The 16,536-nt window shown below is 53.9% G+C and overlaps 1 protein-coding gene across 1 annotated transcript; it reads right to left on the reverse strand.

Annotated features, from left to right (window-relative positions):
• Positions 1-320: 320 nt before the first annotated feature.
• On the reverse strand, positions 321-14,862 carry PWP2 (PWP2 small subunit processome component). Its single transcript, XM_084753353.1, has 21 exons — positions 14,765-14,862; positions 13,806-13,918; positions 12,712-12,806; positions 12,394-12,493; positions 12,137-12,280; positions 11,315-11,450; positions 10,855-11,084; positions 9,822-9,965; positions 9,409-9,479; positions 8,757-8,893; positions 8,208-8,356; positions 7,826-7,973; positions 7,428-7,578; positions 6,559-6,739; positions 5,827-5,974; positions 4,990-5,098; positions 4,412-4,477; positions 3,343-3,561; positions 3,078-3,228; positions 2,883-2,957; positions 321-1,451 (listed from the first exon to the last, which is right to left on the reverse strand). The coding sequence occupies exons 1-21, from the start codon at positions 14,780-14,782 to the stop codon at positions 1,277-1,279; spliced, it is 2,760 nt and encodes a 919-aa protein (XP_084609479.1). The 5' UTR covers positions 14,783-14,862; the 3' UTR covers positions 321-1,276.
• Between the last annotated feature and the right edge of the window lie 1,674 nt (positions 14,863-16,536).

The following is a 16,536-nucleotide window of genomic DNA, read 5'->3' on the forward strand; positions in this document are numbered from 1 at the left end:
GGAGAGGCCTGAGGTGCACAGTGTAGTCCGCGAACGCAGGGAGCATAGGAGTGGGTATTGGGAGCCAGGGCACGATCCAGTTTCAGCTGACACCAGTAGTCAGTGCACACCTACTCACTGCAGTGTCCAGCAATTTGCGACTGGCTATCCACAGAGGTGCAGATGGGCATGGTGACTGTGAGCCCTGTTCCTGGTATAACTAAACGTGTGAGAGATGGGTGATGGCTTAAGTGTAGCTCAGCACTACTTGCCTGCCATTCCCCCCAGGCTGTCAGGTCTGCATTAAGCACCACATACAGACAAAAATGGTAAGGCTTCATAAATTATATTCGTCACTGCAGATATGAACCACAATATGGCACCACAACAAGCGATGGCCTGTCTGGGAGGCCAGGGTCCTGGTGACACCAGGCTAAGCTCTACCTTCTCTCCATGTTCCGTGTTCAAGCCTGAGTGGATTCCAGGCAACAAGGACAAGATCAGGTCATGGTGTTCCCTGAGTGTGATGATGCTGTGACAGCAATGGCTCTCAGTACACCAGGTGTCACACAGATCCACTCCTGTAGCCTGGATGGACAGAGGCCGATGGGCAGCTATCAGCATGACAGTTGGTGCCTGTGGGCCACTTCACTGGTGAGTGACACGCTGGGCCTGGCCAACCACATGCACAGGAAGTATAGGTAAAGCACCACTCTGGCATGGCGGGACTGTCCCCTCTCCACATAACTTGTACATATTGGCAAAGATCTGTACAAGCTTCCCTGGCCAGCCTTTCCGGATCAGCCCAGCACACGCTGCCTCTTGTCTACATGTGGATGATCGGGCCACAGGTCATTCGCTCTCATCTACTTGAAGACAATGTCTCACCCAGGACACATTACTAACATTAGAAAGTCAAAGTTGAGAAGCAAAGTCCTCACATTAAAAAAGAAAAAAGTTCATCTTTCAACTCCAAGTTTGGTATTAGATGTCCGTATTAAAAATATAAATAGCTGATAGGAAGTCTCCAAGTCTACACTTGTGAAACTGCCCACTTCTCAGAAAGTCTATGTGCAGGATCACCCACAGCACCAGCATTCTGGGCCTATGGCACACATGTGTCCATCCTGGTCCTGGACCCGGGAGGCTGGCTTGCTGCCTCATGGTGGCATGTGCAGTCTTACAGGAAGAGTCCCTGCTGCAGGGTCTTGGGGCTTCTAGCACCACCCACTTCCTGGGCCCAGGGTCCCAGTGGTTCCTTCTCCAATCAGCCAGTCAGGCTGTGAGGTGCGGTGTCCTACACCAGCATCTCCTCCTCTTCTCGGCCTGCAGCTCCCCCGAGTAGATGCAGACTGTCCTCATCAGATGCGTCTGTGTCCTCCTCCTTGTCTGAAGGCTCTAGGGTGCGCTTCACGCCCCGCTGCTTGGAGACTGCCAGGACATACTGGATGTTGTAGCGGTTCCAGTCACAGCTGGGGACAGAGGACATTAGGTCAGCACAAGCATCCCACCCGCCCACACCAGCAGGACTGGATGCAACTGCTCCCAAAAATTATCACCTCCTCTCTCAGGCTAACTCAGTTCCTGTTCCACCCAGTGTAGTGCAGCATCTGGACTGTTCTCCTTGCTGGCCCTTCCATACAGCCATCTACAGAGCCAGGGGGCTGAGTCTCCATATTCACAGGACAAAGGGGAAACCTCAGACCTTATCTCCCACAGCCGTAGGTAAAGGCAGAACCCAGTAGACAGGAACAGATGCATCCTGTACCTCTACCATGGCTATCTACACATGGTTGCCTCGCAGACCTACATAAAGCCAGTCATGCAGCGCCTTGGCCATCAAACCAGACCATAAGCAAGTCTCAGAGAAGGAGATGGAGAGCCAAAGCCAAAAGTTCTCTCTCTCTCGGTTTGTTTTTTGAGACAGGGTTTCTCTAAGTAGCCTTGGCTGTCCTGGACTTTGTAGACCTCGAACTCAGTGATCTGCCTGCCTCTGCCTCCCTGACTGCTGGCATTACAGGCGTGCCTCCACACCCGGCAAGAGTGCTCTCTCGTGGAGATGTGGAGTGATGGATGCACCAGCCAGGGAATAGCTAGGCACCATGCACCACCTAAGCAGCCCCACGCCTTAGCACAGCCATCTTTAACACCAGTCTGTCTTCCTGCAGCCGGGCACGACTCTAGGAAACAAAGGGCATGAGAAGGAAGGGCTTGCTCTAGACACGGAGAAGCTTTATAAAGATCATCAGGAGGACTATGGGGATCCCAGTGCCCAGGTATCAGCCTCTCTCAGGGACCCTTTATGGAGAGACTAGCAGCAAAGGATGTTCTAAACCTGGCCAGGGCACATGGTAACTGCTTTGTGATAGATCAGCTGGGAACATGTGATACACAGGCCACCAAAAACTACCTGGAGGAGGAGGCTTAAGGATGCACATTGGGTCATTCCAGCTAGCACTGTCCCAGGCACTGTAGTTATACTCTCCCATTGCTGCCGCACCAGGGAAAGCCCTGCACACACTGGCCAGATCCCAGAAATCCAGCCTAACTGACCCCAACACCTGTGGCCACCTCTCACTGCCCACAGGAGTGACGCAGGAGTCCAAGCCAGGCTGCCTGGTCCTATAATTGCCAAGTGTCCATGCCCAGGGTGAAGGGCTCTTACTACGCCTCAGGCATGTGCCACCTCCACCTGTCCAACTGTGACAAGAGTTCATGGTGTCCTCATTTAGAGTCAGTCACACCCAGAGGTAATGATAACACCCAGAGAACACCCAGCAGATGGCAGAACCTGCGCCTCTGAGACTGGAATATTCTGCCCCCAAACCAGCCACCACGGCGAGCAACCCTGACCAGAACCAACCACGTGAGCCCTACCCTGCCCACCAGCCCAAGGCACATACAGCTTGGAAACGTCATCCAGATGCCGCTGGAGGCCCTTCTGAAGAAACTGGACCACAGGCAGCAACTGTCCCGCCCTGGAAAAGGAGCCACCGTGAGTGTGTGTGCACATATGGAGAAAGCTTCTCTGTGGCTATGACCACGTGGCTGGGTTACTTGGCCCACAGATTACGAGCAAGGGGGAACCCACTCTATACCTGGACTTCAGCCGCTGTCCATGTGACATAAGTAACTTCTGTGTCCATAGAAGGTAGAATTCAAGGTGTCTAGAAACTTCAAAGGAGGCAGCCAAGAACTCAAGCACTTTCTCCACATACAGCTCAGGAAGGGAAGCGCTGACAACATCAACTGCAAGAAGAAAAAGAGGTGCGCTCAGTTTGCACGGAAGCGACCAGGAAGAGCGGAGCGGGGACACCTGCAGCTGTCTGCGTTAACACACTGGGGCTGGTGCTCCTGGCTTACTTTCATTCTGTGGCACAGCCTCCAGGACCTCCTGTGCCAGTTTTCTCTCATTGAGCCGGAAGGCCATGAGGATGGCCCGGGTAAAGTCCCTCTGCCGTAGCGCCTCACGGATCCGCCCGGGGGTCACACTGGTGTCCAGCTCAAAGGGGTCGAAGAGCATCTGGGCATCCAGGGAGAAGATGAGAAGCCCCTCTGTGCTGGTGGCCGCCCAGCAGCGCCCTGTGGAGCAAGCAGCAAAGCGGCTTCCTCAAAACTCGAAAGCCCATTTACCCCTCACTTCAGAGCAGCTATCAACAGGCTGCTGGCAGATCCTTTTCCAGGGCTGCAGCTGCCCCGCCAGAACACAGACGCCCATTTCCTCTGGCTACTTCAGGAGTCGGTGGGCTTTCCAGACCAGGGGAGGAGGGGCGGCATACATAGAGCCTTGATGGCTGGCCATACAGTTTGTGCCACAGCTGCTCAAGGTACCCACATCCAGGGTGCAACCACACACTGGGCGTAATAAACAGTACTTCTATCTCAGACAAACCTACAGAACAGTGAGACAGGACAGATGAGCCAGATCTGGGCCTCAGGCTATGCTTTTTGGACAGCTGGTCTACCTCTCACAGTGGGAAGTGGGATGTAGGGGTGATCATCTCCAAATGTGTCTGGTACAGGATGACGACACAGCATACCTCACCCTGTCCCCTCCACTAGTGCTGCAGAGCGCTGGTTCAGGCCTAGGCAGACTCTTGAACACACTGAGGGATAGACGCAGGACAGGAAAGGCACTAGCAACAGCTGAGGTACTGAGAGTTGGCGTCCTAGAAAGGGCACCTCAATGCCCCCCTCCTCCCCAACCCCCCAAGAGCAGGCCCAGGCTGCAACTAAAGCTCAACATGGTGGATACGGAATGTCACAGCTGTACACCTCAAGAGCCAGGGCAAACATGTGGCCAGTCATTTCCTACTCACAGGCCAGCAATGCCCAGAGTCGCCAGCAGCTCAACACTGCCCTTGCTCCTGGGAACAAAGGCCCTGATGCCTATCAGCATCAGCACCAGCTAATGAGGGCTATCCAGGCTCACCAGTGGGAGAGAAGCGCAGAGAAGTCACCTTGATTTCAGGCTTGAAGTGTCTAGAACTCATATCACCTGGTGAGGAAAAACAATTGTACTTAGCTGACTGAGCACCCTGAGGCCAGCCCTCAAGTACACTACTGTGCTGCCCCAGGGTGGGCACAGGGACCCACAAAGAATAGCGTTCCCAGTGTTCAGGAGGAGAGCAGCCTCATGGAGCTGGGCATCACTGCAAAGGCCTGAAGCGTGAGCTCCGGAGCTCATCCACTGGCTAGCTGACAGCTCTTCTGGCTCAGAGGTCTCTGCCCAGCCCAGGTAGGTCGGGCTGGTCCAGGCAAAAAACCCTCATAAATTTAGGCACACCAGCTTTTGGAGTCACGTTTACTGGGGTGGTCCACCTGAGTTCTGGGCGGCCCCTAGCACTGAGCCTCTGGAGCAAACACATGTTCCTTCCATCTGAAGCAGCCCAGGCATTCCAGGTTCCAGCAAAATGCCATGATGCAGGAACAGCCAGACACCTCATTGCGAGGGAGCAGCAGTGCTGCCAACCAAAGTGAGTGGTGGGCAGGGCAGGGCCCTCTGCTCACCTTTCCTTACACCTGGCAAGGGAATCGCGACCCCATTCTCTTCCCCGGCGTCTTGATCAATGAGTGCCAAGTTGCCAAACTCTGTCATCTTTCTTCGGTTCAGGAATTCCTAGAACAGTAGGAGCTGCCGTCACCTCGCTGTTGCCCACATCACCAACCAGGCCTTAAGAAGGACCTGACATGTGGCCTCTACCTGGAGAACCTTCCCTCAGAGCCTGCCACTCACCACTCACATGGGGAGAAGAGGACATGTAAGGACCTACGTGTGCTGGCAATGTGGAGCATGGAGCACTCTCTCGCTCTCTCTCTCTCTCTCTCTCTCTCTCTCTCTCTCTCTCTCACACACACACACACACACACACACACACACACACACACGCGTGCGCGCGGCGCAGCAGTTGGCAGCTACAGGCATGCTCAGAGGCCGCACTCATATTCCTGAGGCAAACTGAGTTTAAGGAGGGCTTAGGCCACAGACTGAAGTGAGGACACACAGCCTTGTAATGCCGGGGCTGAACAGAAGGGACAGGGACAGGCAGAAAGTTGTGCCTGGCCAAAACCTGCCTTGTTCTCTTTGTTCCTTCCAGAGCTCTGAAGGAGCCATATATAAACCTGCCAGTTATACCGAATGTTCCTTCCTCCAAGCAACCTAAGCAGGGAGTTATCAGTCCCACAGGTGGGGAAGACGTCGGGCCCTGGGGGTGGGGCCTCTTCTGGACAATCAGGCTAGTATGATCTTCCTGCTTTGCCATAGCCACAGTCTCTGGGCTGACATCTTGGCCCAGTCAAGGCCCGTGGAGCCAAAGCACCTTCTAAAAGGCCAGTGCCACCCCTTACCTCCATGGCGTCCAGGGAGAGGTTGCAGGAAAGCTCAAACCTCTTCACCAGGATCTGCTCCCGGACGTGGTAAAGGCACACGAACTTAGACATGCCTCCCGCCAGGATGTTCTGTCCGTCCGCAGAATAACACAGGGTGGTAAAGGCCCTGGGTGGAAGACACGGACTCTGAAGCACCAAGGACTTTGACACGTGGGCTCAAAAGCCTCCTGGAGCAGGTAAGGACCACGGTGACACCCAGGGCCCAGCAAACACCTCTCACACTAGGGTTGCTCAAGGTTCCCAGCCAACCTCAGCAAAGCAGCCAGACGTGTGACCCCCCAAACCACACCTACCCATGCCTTTCCTCTCTTAGAGGGTACCACCTGAGGGGCCCACTCCCATCAGCCCAGAATTAGTCCAGAACTACATGGTTCCAGTTGGGAAGCCCATGTGCTGTCAGCCTTAGCTTTTCTGTGGGGTCTGCCATACACCAGGTTGCCGGCAACGGCTTGTCAAGTGGAGCACTCTTTCCCCACACACGTTAAACTCAGCAAATTCACAGCACCTCCTCGTTGGGTACCATGCGGGCTTGCATGGACCTCAGAAAACCCTCTTTCCAATTGAGGCTTGGGTCCCACCTACCTCCCACTAGGGACTAGGCAGTCTCAGACGCATTTAACAAACAGGCTGGCAGAGGGCTTTGTGCCCATGCTGGCTGCGCCCTACCCCTGCCGGGGAGCTGACACTCACTTGCCCTTCGCCGAATGTTTGGCTGTGATCTTGTCCAGTTCCCTCCTGCCCGTCTTGAGGTCGTGCCTGCCCTCAATGGAGCCCATCTGTACAGCATTCTCAGGGTCCCAGAAGGTGATCTGGCAATTCAGCGTGGCCACAGCCAGCTCTGCACCATCAGGCCGAAAAGCTACAGCCAGGGCTAGAGAGAGACCATCATCAGGCCCAGGAGACTGGAGAACACCAAGGTGTACAGGGAGCAGCGCCAACCCCGGAAGCAAGAGTGCTGTACAGCCCAGGCAGGAATAAACCAGCGCCACTGGTGATGCATAGGGGGCTTGGGGCTACCTAGACACAAAGGCCAGGTTGCAGGTGAGTCACAACCAAGACTATCCAGAGGCAGCACAGGGTGACAGCCTCAGGGCTGCAGTGTGCTTATCCTGCGGGTGACAGGAGCTATGGCCAGATTTGGAGCAAGAGGGGCACACAGGTCTCCCTGCAGAACAGCCCGTTCCTGGCACTCCCATGGACTCAGCAGCTTAGCTCAAAGGCAGCTCTGGAAGGCAACAGAGAGCAATGACAGAAGCCTCAGGGCTCCCAGCCTGATGCAGCTGGACAGTGGACTAAACGACCAGTTCTCTCTGCTCAGGCCACCAACCTTGGGGGCTGCTGAGCTGCTGGGTCTTGGGGGTGGAGTTGGGGTGCGGTGGGGTGGGGTAGGAGTGGGGTGGGGGTGGGGTGTCTAGCACCATTCTCACCTCCAACTGAGCTCACTGTCTAACACACAAGGATCAAGGAAACACAGACACACAAGAGAAGACCAAGGCTGGATGGTGACAGAACAACAGCTCTTGCCATGGTCCCTGTCTGCACATCACAGCACAGCTCACCGTCAGAGGTCATAGCCAAGGTCTCTTTGGTTCTCCAACTGTCGAACATGTCCCACAGGCGCACGGTCTTGTCCCAAGAGGCACTGGCCAGGATGGACTTCATTGGGTTAAAGCAAAGGCCACTGATGGGCCCCTCGTGGCCAGAGAGAACCTGGAGAGGCAGAGGATCAGAGGCTCATGTGGGAACGCAGGCTGTAACCTGGGAGTGCGGGAAGCACTGGAGGCCAGGCCGAACCCTCCGTTAACTGCTGTTACATGGAGTTCTCGGTCTGCTCTGCACCGCGGGCCCACACCCCCAGCCACTGCACTGGGTTTCCAAGTTAGAAAGCAGGGATAGCTTTGCCCACCTGCTAACTAGCACCTTACGTACGGGGTCTAGGGAGCCAGATTGCTCTTACATCAAGAAGTCTGCCTGTCTGCATGGACCACACAAAGATCTCAAAGGAGTCCTGCGCTCCTGCAGAGACAATTTCCCCACTCGAGTCAACAGCCACACAGGAGAACTGTGTGGGGCGTGGAGAAGTGAAGGTGCGGAAATTCCGGTACCTGAACAAAAATAAGGTCAAGGTAGTCTCAGCACACACCTGAACCTCTTTTTTCCCCCTAAGACTGGGTTTCTCTGTGTAGCCTTGGCTAACCTCAAACTCAGAGGTCTGCTTGCCTCTGTTTCCCAGAGTGCTGGCATTACAGGCCCACTATGATTGGCTCAAACACTTGTACCTCTTGAATGTTCTGTCTACACCAGAACTGGAGCCCTAGTGCTTGGAGGTGGGAACTCACCTGTGAAGGTCAAATGCTCTCACGGTGCCATCCAAGGAGGAAGTGACAATAACATGGCCAGTGGTGGTGAACGTTACACCAGTGACCCCGCTGGAATGCTCCGTAAAAGTGACAAAGCAGAAGCCACTAAGGGTGTTCCACACCTTGACCTATAGTGGGAACACATGGAAGCCGTGAATAATGGAAGCCGTGAATACAGCCACCCCAGACCCTGTCCATGCCGCCTCACACACATGTGTAGTGGCTAACCCAGGTAATGCCTGGAGCGATCACCTGCCCCCCACAGCTCCTGTCACCTCTGGGTGGAGATGGGGAGTGTGTGAGGGTGACAGTGGGAGTTTTAACCAAGGGTGAATGTGGCCTGAGGTAGACCCAGAGAGCGCTGTAACTCTTGCAGAAACAGGAACACCTGGACCCTTTCCATTCAAAGTTCATCAAATGGCTGAAGTCTTTTAGGGGCCCATTGGGGCTGTTAACCCGAGAAACCGAGACCAAACCTCCATCCACCTGGCCTACCCACAGCTCAGCCCAGGGAAGCCCAGTGCCCACCTTGCCATCATCCCCACCGGTGACGATATACTGGCCATCGGGGGAGTAGGCCAGTGACACCATGCTGTTGAAATGCCCCTGTTGCTTGAGCACGTAGGATTCGCTCTGCCATTCCCACACCAGCAGCTGGCCCAGGCCTGTGGGCACAGGAAAGCATGGGACAGGGTGCCCCCAACATCTCCCGCAATGAGTCAGCCAGGGCTAGACTCATCTTGAGCACTCACTAAAGCATAGGCCTAAGGCAGCCCAGGGCACGGGCAATGGCCCCAGCACCTGGAGCCCCGAAGGAGGATGGACTGGAGCAAAGGCCATGTTCAGGGTTAGAGACAGGGATGTGGGGACCTGCTGCACGCCAATCCCAAAGGGCCACTGGAGGCTGAAATGTATGGGGAGCTGAGCCTCAAAAGATCTGTGGCCTCCAGTGAATCTCCTGCCACACACACCACCTGGAGGCCTGCGCTTCTGCTCAGAACGGGCTATGGGAAGCCCCTTTCCCCAGGGAAGCTGGCTTCTACTACAGAAAGCACAGTGTGGCCCTCTGGGGCCTCACGAGGTCACTGTGAGGGCTTCAGCAGGCTCTTTGCCCCAAGGCTAGACTTCAGGTCAGCTTTTGGATGGAAGTTCCCCTTCTAGGCTGGGCAAGGAAACCAACCTGAGCAGCCAAAGGCGATCCAGTCCCCAGAGCTGTTGATGGCAACCGTCGCAACCCTCTGATCGGAGATGCTGAGCAGACAAGAGCACAGGGAGGGCAGGGTGAACAAGGGCGGCCATCCCGCCCATCGCTGCACCCCTCTTCCCTGAGAGAGCCCAGGTCCCTATACGCTGGCAACCTGCCTGCAGTCCCTGGAGGGACCAAGCACTTTAACACTCCCTGTGTTCCTAAGATGAAGAATGGAATGAAAAGACCAAGGACAGAAACAGGAGCCCCACCTCTCGCACCGGGATGGACACCTGTGGCTGACGTATAGGGCACAGAGGTTGGCGGGAAGCTGGCCTACAGACACATTCGCCCTGGATGGACGTCACTGCACACACACAGAAGCACCCCCAGTCAGCCAGACTCACCTCAGGGAGTGGATGAGGTTGAACTCCGGGAGCTCATGCAGATGGAAGATTCCAGAAGCAAAACCCGTGACCAAGAGATGGATCTTCTTATGATAAGCAGCAGCCGTCAGGTTGTTAAAGTCTCCTTCTTTATTCAGAAAGTACCTGGATTAACAGACAGAGCACAGGGGAGAACACGGGGTGGGGTCTCCACTCTCACCCAGATTGGGCCAGGGGCACACAGGGAGCAAGGTGCAGCTGCCAGGCCCACTGCTCCCTCCTAGCTTGTCCGCCTTCTGCAGCGGGCCCTATCTGCACATGAAGGTGGCCGCGGAAGCACCTCTGCCTTTGGGTGAGGCGATCCAGACCTACCCAGACCTGAGTCTTCTTTGCAGGTTCCACACCAGTCTTTTCCTTACTGCCCACGGCAGACTCCTTCTTTCTACACTGGTACCTGTCCACACCCCCTGTGGGTGTTCTCCCACTAGAGAGAGGCCAAGCACACCCTATCCTGGTCTGTGTCCTGACTCTGTCTGCGACACCCTGAGGTTTCCCAGGGACTTTAAGTCCATCCAGATCTTCTCTTCCACCTCTGCCCGACAAGGTAGAGCTCTTTCCCATCCCTCACACTGTCCTCCTCCAGTCTAGCTGCCATAGTGGCCTCCCTCCTAGCTCCTGTCCTCCTCTACCCAGGACAGTGGCTCCATTACAAAGCCAGGCATCTTCAAAACAGAGCTGACTGTGGGCACTATTCCTTTGCCCAGAGCTCCACCACAGTGCCAGGGCCGCCCAACATGTCCCTCCACACCTCTCAAATGGAAACCTGGTGATATGCTCCCAGGGCCAAGGCCAGAGCCCAGCACACAGTGAGTGCCAAATAAGTGAAGACTGAAACATTCCCAACAGGGCAGGCTGTGCTGAGGCATGGCTACCCACAGCTATTGCTTCTGCTCTCAGGGGTCGACGGCCAGCCTCCGTATACAGTAAAAGAGTCCCCAAGAGTCCCTACTTCAGGAGGAGAACACACTCAGGACACTGAGCCTTGGGGACCTACTTGGCCAGTCGCGAGTACTTCACTTTCCCAACCCTCTCCTGCTCGGCTGGCATGGCCTTCCCGCGGATGGTGGTGTCTTGGCTCCCCTCCTCTTCATCTTCCTCTTCTTCTTCCTTGTCCCTCTGAAGGATGTCTGCTTTCCAGCCTCTCGGTGCCTTTAGCCTCAGGCCCTCAGGGGGTGTGTCACACTGCCACACACACAGGGCTCCATCTTGACTGAGCGAGTACAGCTGCAAGAGAAGCAAGCACCTGGGCTGGAAACGGGCCACTCACCTGATGCCCGGGCACTTGTATCAGGTGCCCGTTCCAGTTTGGCATTTGGAGTCCAGTTCCACCAAGCCAGCCCCCCCCCCCCCATGTGCAGTGGCCAGGGCTAGTCCTGAGAGATCCTCAAGCAACCCAGAGGCAGCCTCACGGAGGCTCAGACTGATGGGCTAAGAACTGTAGGCAAGGGACGTACATCCAGGCTGTTGGACTCAAAGAAGCAGGCCACAATGGCGTCCTTGTGTCCGCTGAGGGCATAGTAGATGAGGTTGTCCCAGCGCTCAGCTCCGAACACCCAGGTGGACATGTCTTTGCTTCCAACCACAAAGCACCTGGAACAGAGACACTTGCTTGGGGCTCATGATGGTGCTGCTACTGCTGTGGCCATCACAGCCTCCCTCTGAATGAACTGAGAGACCACTGAGGTCCTTAGGGGGGCTTAGAGGACAAGTCAGCCTATGACTGTGGGTCTTCCTGGGTATGGGAGCTGACTCTTTCCGTCCTAGCTGCGGCCTGAGACTCTAATGCAAGACACTCTAGTAACAATACACAGTCAGATGCACGGGGCGGGCTCGCTGCTAAGCGAAGGCAGCATGCTACGGCGGGACACCGACATGCAGTTCCAGCTCTGTGCTTGCTGGACCATGGCCAGGGTGCAGGAACAAGAGAGGTCCCATGACCACCACCAACCTCTCCCCTAAGGACAGTTAGACAGTGCATGAGGTGGGACCCAGGCCTCAGCAGCAGCTCCCAAGATAGCATAGCGGGCTTGGATGTTCTTGACAAACTCAACGGGAACCCTTATTTCTTACAAAGATTCTATTAGGAGGTTTCGAGTAGTGAGCAGGAGAAGGAAGGACATTATAGAGCTCGCTTTGAGCCAGAGCGCAGGCTTGCTGTTGGAGGCTGCACCAAACTACAAGAAGAGCTCACGGTACGTTTTAAAATGTAGCCACAGCTATGGGAAGGAGTCCGCATTCTCCGGGGAGAGATGACCCAGGGTGTCCCCCAGCCTCACTTGGAGTCATCTGTCCAGTCGATGCATGTGGTCTCATCATAGGGCCCAAAGTAGGTTTTGTCCAGAACAAATGCATTGAATTCCCGCTTCTTTCCAGGGGCATGGTACATTTGAGCAATGTTGCCCTTCGTAACGACAAATTTTCTGCAGAAGGAACAGGGTCACAGGTGAAACAGGGGGACCAACAACAGCTGGCCCGAGACCGGTGCCCTGTATCCATCTGGGTGGCATCCGTGGCAGCACCCAGATGCTCTTACCTGCCATCAGGGGAGAAGGAGACGCTGTGCACTGAACCCTTGAAGTGGAAGTGGTGTAGCACCGACCTGCAGACCAAGCTGACTAGCAGAGCATCACCCCCTGCAAGAGGTCCAAGTGAGACTGTGGCCGCCTGACCCCACACATGGCACACTTGTCTCACATGCACCATGGAAATGCAGGAAGATGCATGTCTGCACTGGGACATGGACTGCCTGCGCCCACGCTGTCAAGTTGAGCTGGACCCTAGGCATGTCCTTGTCACACAGCACACGGGACGCGGGGCCACCCCAGCGCCTGCCCACAGGGAGTTCAAATACCTTCATCAACGATGATGGCAAGGCGACCATCTGGAGACAGGCCCACACACTTGATGTTGTACTTAGTGGCCAGAGGTAATGTATCGGATCTGTTGCTGAGAACACACAGACACACACAAAAAAGACCCAGGGCACAGTTGGTCTTGTGCACCCAGACAAGGAAACAGGGCTGGACTTAGGCTAGCAGCTAGCTCTCCTGCCATTGGGCCCCTTATACTAGAGTTCATTCCCTACCCTTGCAGGTTGGCTTGGCATTGACCCTTCTGAGTCTGGCAAGAGAACAGAAGCACACTTGCAAAAGCGGTACGTTCTTAAAGAAATGGGAAAGTGGATAGAAAGGAAGAAGAAGAAGAAGAAGAAGAAGAAGAAGAAGAAGAAGAAGAAGAAGAAGAAGAAGAAGAAGAAGAAGAAGAAAAAGCAGGGTGTGACTGGGCCGGGGGCTTATAAAGCCCCTGAGATGCTGTTTACCCGACTGGACCCTGTAATGCTCCTCCCCCTAGCATCACCAGCAGGCAGAGGAGGCTTCAGTGCTGCCCCATCCTACAGAGTCTGAAACAGAGGCCCAGTGCTAGCCAACTGACTGAAGCAGCAGGAGAGAAGGTACAGTGACCAGAGAGATGGAGGGTCTTATTGCTGAGCCAGCGGGTCGGCCCACAGCTGCTCACAGTCCAGGCAGGGCTTGAGTCATCCTCAGTCAGACAAGAAAGGAGTAGTCCATTTGCTGGGACTCACCCACCGGACACCCAGATGCCAAGCTGCCCCTTCTGGGTGTTACCTCTCTGCAGGGAAGCCAGGAACCTTCGGGGCTACTGAGGGAGGGTCTAGGGCAGTCGGAGATAACCCTCCGACCTGCCACTCCTCCACAGAAGAGGTAGGGTCCCTTGCCAGGCAATAGCCAAAATGCACGTGTCTTTTCCTTTCCCTTTAAGAGTAATGTTGGTATCCTAGATACTAGAATGAGAAATGGGGATCCCAGCAGGCAACTCTACCATGACCAGTGATACTCTAATAGTCCTGCAAGCCACCAAACCGGACGGCTAGCCTTCATGTGCAGGCTACAGCTGTCACTGTCAACATTGCTCCTCCATACTTACTTCTTAAGGTCAAACACTGTGATTCTATTTCCCACAGGGCTGATAACAGAATTTCCATCGCATGTGAAATTTAAGTTTCCACACCGATACACAGTACCCAACAAATTCGAGAACTGCAAAGAAAATGCATCAGTCTTAACACAAAGAAGACAGTGTCAACTCCTTAAAATGGTGACAGGACTCTGGGTAAGTACTTGACCTACAGAGGGATCCAACTTAATTTTCAGGAGCCCATGGTTCCCACAAAGGGTAAGAAACTCCCAAGACAGGAGGCGTTTGCCACATTCCAAGAGAAGCTGACTTGGTGACTAGGGCGCTCCAGGAGGTGCTCGCCACACCAAACAGCGCTATGTATCAGTGCCCCCCCCCCGCCTCGTTTATCCATTCAATGATCAAATCAAGCATCACCATCAAGCAGGCAACAGCTCAGTGCAGACACCTGTACCTGTGCGTTCTATGTCCACACAGAAATGACACATAGGCAATAAAACTAATGTCGAAACACAGCAAAGCCCAGCAGTGCAGCCAGGCAGCTGCTTAGAGGGATTTCCTGAGCTGAAACGTAAGGCGGGAGTCAGCCTGGGCTGTAGGTGGACAGCCATGCAACGAGGCAACACCAGGCAGAGCTTGGCGCTAACCAGTCCGAGGCATGCTGTCGAGATTACTCCAAGGACTGGCGGCCCTGTTAGGGGGAGCTGTATGTGGCTAAAGATTTGTTAAGGGCTCTTCAGCAGCCACTGCTGTATTTCCTGAGAAGATGAGTGAGGACAGGGCTGGGTAGGGACCTAGTCTGGAGGGAGCCGGGGCTTCAGTGTGACCGGGAAAGGAGCAAGAGCTTGCGATGGGCCGATCCACTAATGCTTCCCACAGGCTGCCGAAATGCCAACGACCTAGGTCTCTCCCGCGTCCTCGGAACCTTTCCTCGCCATCCCACTGCCTCTGCCCGGCCCGCCGCTCACCCGGTAAGCGAATTTCATCCTGCAGCCACACGTGCGGCGTCTTGCCCGCACCACTTCCGGAACCCGGACTACTTCCGGCGCGCAAAGCGCGCACTTCCGGGGCGGGGCAGCGAGCACAGTATCTGGTAAAGTCCCGCCCTCTCTGCGCCGCCATCAATGCAATACGCAGGCGCCGTGCGGCTGTGAACTGGCTAGTGGCGACCGCGGGATTGTGGGGAGCAGAGGTGCGGTCTGGGTCGCGCTGTGCAGCTAGCTCCTCCTGGCTCCCGAGCAAGAGCTGTGAAAGCGAGCAAATCAACGCACACTCGACTGTAACCGTGCCATCGCAAAAGAACCAAGTTCAAACGGCGTTTCTTCTTAAAATGTGTATTTTTAGAATTTTAATGCTTACACTTTAAACAATCTTAGTACAGCGACTTTACTCTGACATTACAGAATACTGTGAAAATGGAACCAACGTCTGCAGTGTCAAAGTCATCAGTCACCTTTCCTAGACCCAGTCCCAGAGAACAGCTGCCAGCTGTCTTACAGAGAAAGGGTGTCTTCATGAGAAATAAAAATTTAATGTTGGGCTTATTTTAGGTGTCTGGCTTAAGGGAAACACATTGTTCAGCCCCGTTCATAATAAGTGGCACGGGCTAGAGCGATGGCTCAGAGGTTAAGAGTACTGACTGCTCTTCCAGAGGTCCTGAGTTCAATTCACAGCAACCACATGGTGGCTGACAACCATCTACAATGTGATCGGATGCCCTCTTCTGGCTTGTAGATGTACATGCAGACAGAGCATTGTATACATAAAAATAAATAAATAAATCTTTAAAATTAAACTCTCTTTTAAATGCTAAAGAAAAAGCCAAGAGAAGCCTTGTTATCTCCTCTTCATGGGATTTCTACTCTTGTGTGAAACTAAGAGGCACCCACTCCCGGCTGCACAATGAGGCTGTAGGCCAGAGTCATTAAATACAATTCTCACATTACAATCAGAAGTTACAATTCTTCCAATCACAGGAGAGCCTATGGAATTCTCAACAATTAAAACTGCCTTTCTTTCCCTGCTGCTGGGTCCACATGTGCTGTCTGCTAACACTGGTGCACTTCTTCACAATGTCTTACACCTGCTGCATCTTCACCAAACTACACATACCCTGACAACAAAACCCGGCGACGGCCTCTTAGCTCCTCTACAAATAGAAGAAACAAGGATGACTCTTCATGACGCCTCTATCTTGAAAACAAACAAACACATATACTTTCTGGGTGGCTAGAGAAGGGGGGGCGTGGAATTCCTTGACAGATTTGTTTTCATCCTATTTCCAGATGACAGAACTACCATCAACTGTTTAGATTTCCCCTTTGGTTTATTCTAAATATATGTAATTAGAAAACTCAGAGAACTCAGAAATATGAAAATCTAAGGAGTGGCTAACTCCGAATAAGACTCCACTCCCTAAAGGGAGCAGTATAGTACAGTGGAGGGAGGCCAGCAGTGCCAGGTGGAAGCTTGCCTGGCAGGATTAAGTCTCAAAGACTTCTACGTGAACATCTGCAGGGCAACTGTTAAGTTGGACAGCAAACGGATTTCTGAGGGCTGTAAACATTCGGTAAGTATGAAGTTCTAATTTGCATAGCTAGCTTGTCCAAGTTTATTAGTTTTAAATTGCATATAAAATAAGTTTCCTAAATGTTTCAATTAGTGTATATTATTTATTTATTTGTTTGTTTGTTTTTAGACAGGGTTTCTCTGTGTAGCCTTGGCTGTCCTGGACTTGCTT

The sequence above is a fragment of the Acomys minous genome, assembly GCF_964271855.1.
Source record: "Acomys minous genome assembly, chromosome: 13".
Taxonomy (NCBI): domain Eukaryota; kingdom Metazoa; phylum Chordata; class Mammalia; order Rodentia; family Muridae; genus Acomys; species Acomys minous.